This window comes from Perna viridis, chromosome 10, assembly GCF_037379345.1.
Source record: "Perna viridis isolate PV_CMFRI_1.1 ecotype Kerala chromosome 10, ASM3737934v1, whole genome shotgun sequence".
Classification (NCBI taxonomy): domain Eukaryota; kingdom Metazoa; phylum Mollusca; class Bivalvia; order Mytilida; family Mytilidae; genus Perna; species Perna viridis.
The window spans coordinates 10,745,390-10,753,624 of record NC_142454.1 but is presented as its reverse complement, the minus strand read 5'-3'; the positions used below and the strand labels follow the sequence as shown (position 1 = coordinate 10,753,624).

The 8,235-nt window shown below is 31.8% G+C and overlaps 1 protein-coding gene across 1 annotated transcript; it reads right to left on the bottom strand.

The window, feature by feature from the left end:
• Positions 1–1,099: 1,099 nt before the first annotated feature.
• LOC148604499 (uncharacterized) lies at positions 1,100–7,927 on the bottom strand. The gene is made up of 4 exons (XM_088550995.1): positions 7,761–7,927; positions 5,609–5,775; positions 3,309–3,573; positions 1,100–1,717 (listed from the first exon to the last, which is right to left on the bottom strand). Exons 1-3 carry the CDS (start codon positions 7,867–7,869, stop codon positions 3,334–3,336), a joined length of 516 nt encoding a protein of 171 aa, XP_088407121.1. The 5' UTR covers positions 7,870–7,927; the 3' UTR covers positions 1,100–1,717; positions 3,309–3,333.
• Positions 7,928–8,235: the final 308 nt, after the last annotated feature.

Here is an 8,235-nt window from a genome sequence, read left to right as displayed (position 1 = left end):
CTAAATGAGCTGGATATTTAAGTTTCTCTATCTGCATTTGGCCAGGTGGTTTAAGAAGAGAAGAGTTTTTAGTCTAAATAACAAAAACAAAAAAACAAAAAAAACAAATGTCAAAAAAGGACAATAACGCCAACATCAGTTATTAGATTTTTAGGAGAATTTGTCTCCTGGCAGATCTCATAATTCTGATCATTTTAACCTATTCCAGAATTTGGCTAAACCTTACCATTTTTGAGTTATTTCCAAAAAACTGCTTTTTGACCTCTATGTTTTATTTTTAGTAATGGTGGCCATCTCTTTAGACAAATAAAAAATGTGAATGATAATTTTGTACACCGTAACTGTGGCCATGTTTTTCGACCAATCAAAATTCAAACGACAATTTTTTAAAGACACCCTAAAGAACAATCACACCAAGTTTGGTTGTATTTGGCAAAGTGGTTTAAGACAAGATTTTATGAATTTTTTTGATTTTTTTGAAACAGTCAAAAAAAGCAAAAAAAAATGTCATAAAGGGCAATAACTCCAACATTGGTTATTAGATTTTTACAAAAATTTGTTTAATGGTAGATATCATAATTGCCATTTGCCAGAATTTGGCTAAACCTAACCATTTTTGAGTTATTTGCAAAACCTGCTTTTTGACTCCTATGTTCTATTTTTTGCAACGGCAGCCATGTTTTTTGACAGACGTGCTCCAAATGATGACAAAAGCTCATTCGACTCTTCAGGTTAGCTAAAAACTGTAAAATTGCCCATTTTGACAATTAAGTGGAAATAACTCCTTCAAGGGGCCATCCAATGGATAGTTTTGTAGAGCCCATCAAGCTGAAGGAGTACATTACCTTACGTTTTCCTCTGTCTATAATATTTTTCGAGTTAAAAGCCAAAAACTTTTTGACAGCCATGTTTTATTTGTAGTCACTCTCTATATGTCCATTGGTCAGTGATCATGATTTGTGCAATATTTGGAGAGGATAGTGTACAAATGATAGCAATAGCTCAAATGACCTTTCTTGTCATTGCAGGTTAGGTGAGCATATACAAGTAGTATATAAACACAATCATTTCTTTAAAGTATGGGTAAAAATGAACAAAATTGAATTTTTTATCGTTTATTGTAATATGCATTGTGTTTTTTTGGGAAAGATTAGAAATATTCAGACTTAAAATGATAAATTATGCAAGTTATGGCATTAGTAAACTACTGTAAAAAAAGCATACAATTATGTGTATGTACAAATAGGTTACAACTTGATACCACTAGTCTTCTCTGGGACATAAAAAAATTGGCAAACAATAATTGTTGAAGTTTTTACATCTTCTAAGTTAATTAACTTAAATAACACAGTTAGGCTTTACAAGTGTAAAATAATGTTTATCACAGATTCTTTTCTGTAAAACAACCTAAAATAATTAATACATGTAAATACAATAATTAAGTACAAAACAGTATTTAAAAAAAAGTACCAGTAGAAATAAAAGTTGTTATTAATTTAAAGCAATTTCTTCTTGCTCATCTCGGATCATTGTTTTTCTTTTAATAAAAGAGTTTAGATACTTGTGAAAAATTTTTTCGGCACACTGGGCATTTTGACCCCCTCTCCTCCAATTCTGCAGCACAAATGAAACAAATTATATGACCGCAACTTAGAAAAGAATCACAAAATCTGTCTGTACAAACAGTACACTTTGGAATTGGTGGAGCCTTCACAACCTGTAACAAAAAATAATCTTAAATATAACATGTATCTAACCCATATCTTTATGGTTTCACCAATGTATCAATTACATTTTTTGTACCAGTAAGCAATCATATTTTTATCATAATTTCAGTGCAATAACAGATCATATTATAGCCTTTAAAGTTTCATTTCAAATTTAATTGAAAGCAGTGGTGTAGGAGGAGTTGTGTATAAGAGTTGAGTAACCCCTAGGATTGACAAAAGTACAGACACCCCAATCACTATATCCCCTGGCGGTACAATAACCTTACAGAGTTTTTTTCATTTTAATGTCGGCCATTTTGAAAATTGCCACCGGTCAGAAGTTGACATTATATAGAAAAGACAAGTATATCATGTCCTATTTCTACAACCAAGTTTATAATCATTCTGTTGACCCACTGAATTGTAGATTTTTTTTCCAAACTTTAAAAAATTTTTAATGGTCACCATTTGAAAATGGCCAATGATCGTAAGTTGATATTATATGTAGATAGTCAGATAAACCATGTCCTGTTACTCAGCCAAGTTTGGAATTTATTAGTTGAGCAACTGATTTTTGAAGATTTTTTTTCAGTTTTTTTTATGTATTAGGTCTGCAATTTTGAAATGGCAGCCCACCTGGACTTGTTAATATGTGTCCTTAGTTAGACATTTCATCATCTTTATGTTCTATATTTCTACCAACTTGGAATTGATTGGTTGACCGGCTGATTTTTAGGAATTTTTATATATTTTTTTTCTTCAAAATTTTGTCGATTGCCATTTTGAAACGTCGAACGACCAATGGTTCTGTGTCGATGTTGCACAACTTCAGGTGGGTCTTTTTTTTGTGCCAAGTATAGTAGCAATTAGTTCAACCATTTCAGAGGACACCAAGAACAATTTAGTGGTTAGAAGAATAACTAGAGGCTCCTAGAAGCCTGAATCGCTCGCATGAATCAAAGCCTAAAAATGTTAGCTATTTTAAAAATCACTGGTTAAAAATTTGGATAGAATATGGCCATTGTCACTAATTGCCAACTTCTAAAAATCTCCATTGGGACTTTTGAACATAAAAGAGCATGAAACAAATGTTCATGGTGTTTGTTTGCATTATTCATGATTAATATCACTAATACTTTTCTGGTTCCTTACCGCATCCAAGATTTCTTTGTTAAACCTTTCTATTATAAAACAATAATTTGTTTCTATCTAAAATGATAAGACAATAATTTGTTTCTATCTAAAATGATAAGACAATAATTTGTTTCTATCTAAAATGATAAATAGGATTGGTGACAATCAGGTGAGAAGATGCAAGCGATCAACTTATAGCCACAGCGACCATGTTGGTTGGTCAGCAGCCATGATTGGTGCAATCGTGATAGAGGACATTCTTGAGATAATTCAATGTGTGCAAAATTTCAAAGCAATCCCTTCAGTGGTTTTATAGAAGAAGATTACATACAGACGACAGACAAAAGAGACAACAAGCTATGGCAATACCTTACATGAGCCTTTGGGTCAGATGAGCTTAAAATGTTCAAATCAATGTCACCAACACCCCCACTTCATTTGAGGAAATTAATAAATAAATGTTACCACTGGTGAAGACTCTGAACCATATCTATGGATCACTGGATACTGTTACTGGATTAATATGTGGAGAATTTAATGCAGGAATTCCAGGTAGGACTTCTTGACTATTTTGGGAATTCAATACTGGGATGTCAGCTCCTTGTTCTTGGTTGCCAATTGGAGAATTAAAAATGGCAGTTTCAGGTAGGGCATCATCAGAACTACTATCTGTAACCACTACTGGGTCATCGTCAATTCCAGTTCCTAGCAGGTCAGGTAATTCAAAATCCTGACAAGAAAAAAATAAATACAAAATGTATAAAGTATATATAAAGTAAATATAAAGTAGCTCTTTATCTTTTCCCAATGTTATCATTCGCATTACACCTTACCAACAGAATGTCTTGTTATTTCCCATAACAATTGAAGATAGTATCACAAGATGTGAGCAGCATGACATGTGAACAAAGCTAGCCAGAATCATATGTGTTATTCCTGCATAGAATTGGCATTGTGCATCAAACCTTTAGCAATTTACATTTATTTGCAATAAGAAATCAACAATGTGCGGCTTGTGCCTATGAACAGTATTAAACTGAATTTTAAAATCACTGCTTATAGGGGTTGTGTCACATACACTTATTCAACATCTTATCATTATCTAAAATGTTTAATACCTTTCATTCAAATTTTAGGTAAAGTGCCAAAAATGTTATATCGTTTTCCTCGAAAGAGTTTTGCCTTGTCATGTTGTAACAATTGGCTGTTATGTCATAATTGCATTAAAGCTTCTAGCACAGAGTAAAAACAATAAAAGGAACAAACAACTGCATTCTAGTGATGCCTATTTGATGGCAAGCCTTTACCATATTATTTATTTATTAGTTTGAATTTGCGTGTGTAGTATCAATGAACTAGGGAACCTAGAGGTGCCAAGTAGCCTGAATCTCTTACGTGACATACGTGTTGCAGGTAAAGTAGAAGGGGCAATAAGACCTGTTTTTGGTCTAAAACTTTGTACTCAAGCACGTTGGTTACTTCCTGACAAAATGTCACCCCTATACAATTTTAGTTGCTAAGATATAGTTTTATCTAACAATGGAAGTTTATGTTTATCTTGAAATTACAGTTGTTTACAGAAGCAATGATTCTGATTGGTTAATTTTTTACCAAAAAGTATAAATGAATGTTGTAAAGGTTTTGAGGAAGTGAGACGTGGACTCATTATTTTCCAATATGTTTTAGTATTGTTTGCATTTTCAAATATAATGTGGTCTAAATTCTGTTGCAATCTCTCCTTAGCAATCTTTTCCAAGTAATTCACCTTGTTTCTCTTTTTTTGTATTGTAGCATGGCAATGTCTATTTTTGATTTTAAAGATTTCCGTCTAAGTCTATCTCGAATTCTTATTTCTTTTCTAAGTTCACTATTAAACCAGGGTTTATCTCTGGTTCTGACAGTTACATATTTTGTAGGAATACATTCTCTAGCTATATCTATAATTTTGTCTGTAAAAATTGTGCACATATTATCAACATCATCAAAATGTAGGATTGTCTCCCGATCTACATTATCTAACTTATCGCCAAATCTAATCTTACCTCCATTATTATAGAGCCATATTTCCCTTTTAAAAGATTTAGAATGATTTATTTTCGTGATCACTGATTGTTCTAGTGACACATAATACATCAGAAAAATTGCAATTTAGTGTATTGCTGATTAAAAAATTAGGTCTAAAAGTGTGCTGCTGTGACCTATAAAGATCGTCAGTCCACTCAGGTCTATAGGTGTTACACAGAAAAAACTGTTCACCTTTAGTACAGATTTCAACCCAAATCATTTCGTCAAGCAGATTTCCAAGTTCCATTATACGCTTTATGTATAAATGGTCCTTAAAATATAAAGCTATTTCTGTCAAGTCTTATTGGATTTTGAGAGTTATTCATTATTTTTTATAAATGGATCTAAATGTGTTTCCGTGATTGCCAGAACACTATTTTCTTCTTTGAAGTAGTTAAGAAATTCAAGTTTATTTCGAATATGTATTGCACAAATACCTGAATTTGTTGTTTAGGTTGATTAGTGTGTTGTTAATGAACAATCTATTTTCATTTCTTTTTCAGCCGACTGTTTTAAATAAACTGCTATTTTACTACCTCACGTGCACTCCAAAACAATTCAACTGTCTGATTTCAGTAAAATTAGGTTATTATGCATACTTTGATGTAGTAATTGCAATAGAAAATTATCCAAGGTCACTTATTGGCAATTTGTCGTTGGCATCCAAACACATTTATTTCTTGTTTGATTCTAATATTTACCTGTTCTTCCAATATTTCCTTAGACATAAGGTAGATTCTAGGTTTCAATGTAAGACAGTGTCTTTGAATATATTGCTCAAGGCTAAATCCTGTAGATAGAATATTGTTCTGTTTGAAATCTCCAAGCTGATTTATAAAGGAATCCCAATGTCCCTTGGAAGAAACATCTGCATAAAAATAATATAAACTTTATTGAAAGTTTCAAGAAATTTGATTTAGTTATGACGATTTTCATTATGTAAAGTAGTTTTAGTAGGAGTTGCACACGATAATAGATTTTCAGAAAAATCCTAAGTTTAAAGGGCTACAACTCCTACAAAAATTAGAGGATCAAATTTTCCGTTCACAACTACATATGATGTATTTACTACAAACCAAGTTTCATTCAATTCTGATGATTAATTCAAAGGACTTGCATTGAATAACTTTGTTACGGATGGATAGACATGACAAAAATAATAAAAAACAATATGCCACCAAAGTAGGCAAAGACATCCCCCAAAGTGTGAGGACACATAATTTCTAAGGTTAAAAGGCAATATGCCTCCTGCAATGTATAAAAAAATCAAACTTTCATGTTGATACGCACAACTACATATGTGTACTCACTATAAATGCCAAGTTTTATGAAATTCAGTTTATTAGTTTCAGATGACTAAGATTGACAATCTTTCAGATGGACAAAGGGACATGATAACAACAGTATGGCTCTCTACCAAACTTAGAAAGAAAAATTGTGAATACATTGGCATAGTTTAAAAAATTATAATTCTAAGAGGTTTTCAATTTTCATATTTTTAATTTATTATTTTACATGAAATAGACAAAACATTGGCCCAGGGGGCTTTAATCACTCTGAATGTTTAAGATACGATGTTTTGAAAGACAAGGTAATAGACAACATTGAACAAGTTTTGAAAATGCTTTGACCAATAGTGATGACCATTGTCCACTTAACCCTCCAGATCAAAGCATCTCTAAAACTACAGGATAAATCTATAATCTTATAAAATTTTACAGAACATGTTGACAGCTATTAGAAATCATTAAAACCTTCCAAAAAACAAGAGCCTCCCAAAATCCTGCATCACTTTCCTGACTTAAGAAACACTGTAAATGACAACCAAATGATCATTTGAGCAAGCAGAGCATTTTTTTTTTATAATATATCTGTAAATTGGTTTAAAATTTTAAGGCGAAAACTTCCACAGCACAGTTCTGATATTTCAAGAGCAATAATTTCTACCAAAACATAAAACAATTTTACCAAATGAATTAGCTTGACATTTAAGCAAGCAAAAGCTTTTTATTATCTCCAAAGGTTTTCAATTTATAAGGCGAAAACATTAAAAAATGTATTTTTAATCCAACACTTTCAGAGGTCATGTCAAAAAGTTTGATTCTGAACAATTTGTGCTTTGTAGTCAATTTGGATGTGCCTAACACTTACCATATGAATTTAAGCCTTTACAATTATGACAATAGGTTTTAATGTAGCCAGTAATTTTGCAAGATTCTATATTTTGCTATATTTCTAATGACCTTACAGTCACGAAAATAAAAACTCACTAAATGTAGGCTTGCCATACATTTGTTTTAGAGAATTGAAAGTCATCTTAAATGGAATACCCCCGTTTTTGTTAAAAATCATGAAATGTGTGGTCCGGAAAAAAACTAACTATACTGTAGTACAATTTAGGTACATTATTGGAAAAAATTTAAAAAGAAAAAAATCCATTACTCGAGCATGGACACTTAAAATAGTGTTAGTTGCAAGAGGAGAAGATGTGTACCAACATGGAAAGAGGAGGAATGGTACAAGTCACCGTGTTTGTGCAGTGTATCAAATTGGAAACCAACCCCTTCAGAGTAAAAGTAAGAAATCAGTTAAAAATATTTTTCCACACCTGCCTGCCACCTAATGTTCAATCAACTTCACCCACTTTGTGACAAAAACTGCATTTAATCACAGCTATGACACCCATGTTTTTGAAACCAATCAATAATTTTGTAAAAGACACAATAGAAAACAGCTGCACTAAATTTTAGTATATTTAACCAAGTGTTTTCTAGATTTTGAAAAAAAATTAGTAGAGGTATCAAGTGATGACAGAAGCTCACAGGGCTTTCTAATAACTTTTATTTAACTTACTATTTGGGAAAACACAATTCCTTTGCTTTTTGAAGTATATCTCCATATGTGCTATCCCATCTGAAATCAACAACTCTAGTTCCACCCCCATTTTGACAAAAAACATCATAATACAGCCATCCTAAACTAATCTTCACATACGTTTTTCTTTGTGGTGTCTTCCTATTTAGCTAAATAAGAATAATATACATATGACATAAAGAGGTGTAGTTCTTTTAGTTTTATTTTTTCACAAAATAGGACAAGGTATACAATTTTTTTACAACAGATTTGGCGATTATATTAAAGAAAATGAAAGAACCACAGTGAGCAAGATCACAGTACCCCCATACCTTCCAAAATATATTGTGGTGGTTACAACAATCTTCACCTTTACCTTTAACTTCCTGAAAATTTATACCTTTTGAAGAAATTAACTGAAAATCAATTACATCCAAGTCTGTACAATAATAAACCATTTCTCAAAGTTTTGTGA

Excerpts from the sequence above, each read along its gene's own strand:
- LOC148604499 (XM_088550995.1), bottom strand. The coding sequence starts at position 7,869 with ATGATGTTTTTTGTCAAAATGGGGGTGGAACTAGAGTTGTTGATTTCA. Across the intron at positions 5,776-7,760 it reads GAATTGTGTTTTCCCAAATA|ATGTTTCTTCCAAGGGACAT; the intron begins GTAAGTTAAATA and ends ATTTTTATGCAG. Across the intron at positions 3,574-5,608 it reads AGGAAATATTGGAAGAACAG|GATTTTGAATTACCTGACCT; the intron begins GTAAATATTAGA and ends TTTTCTTGTCAG.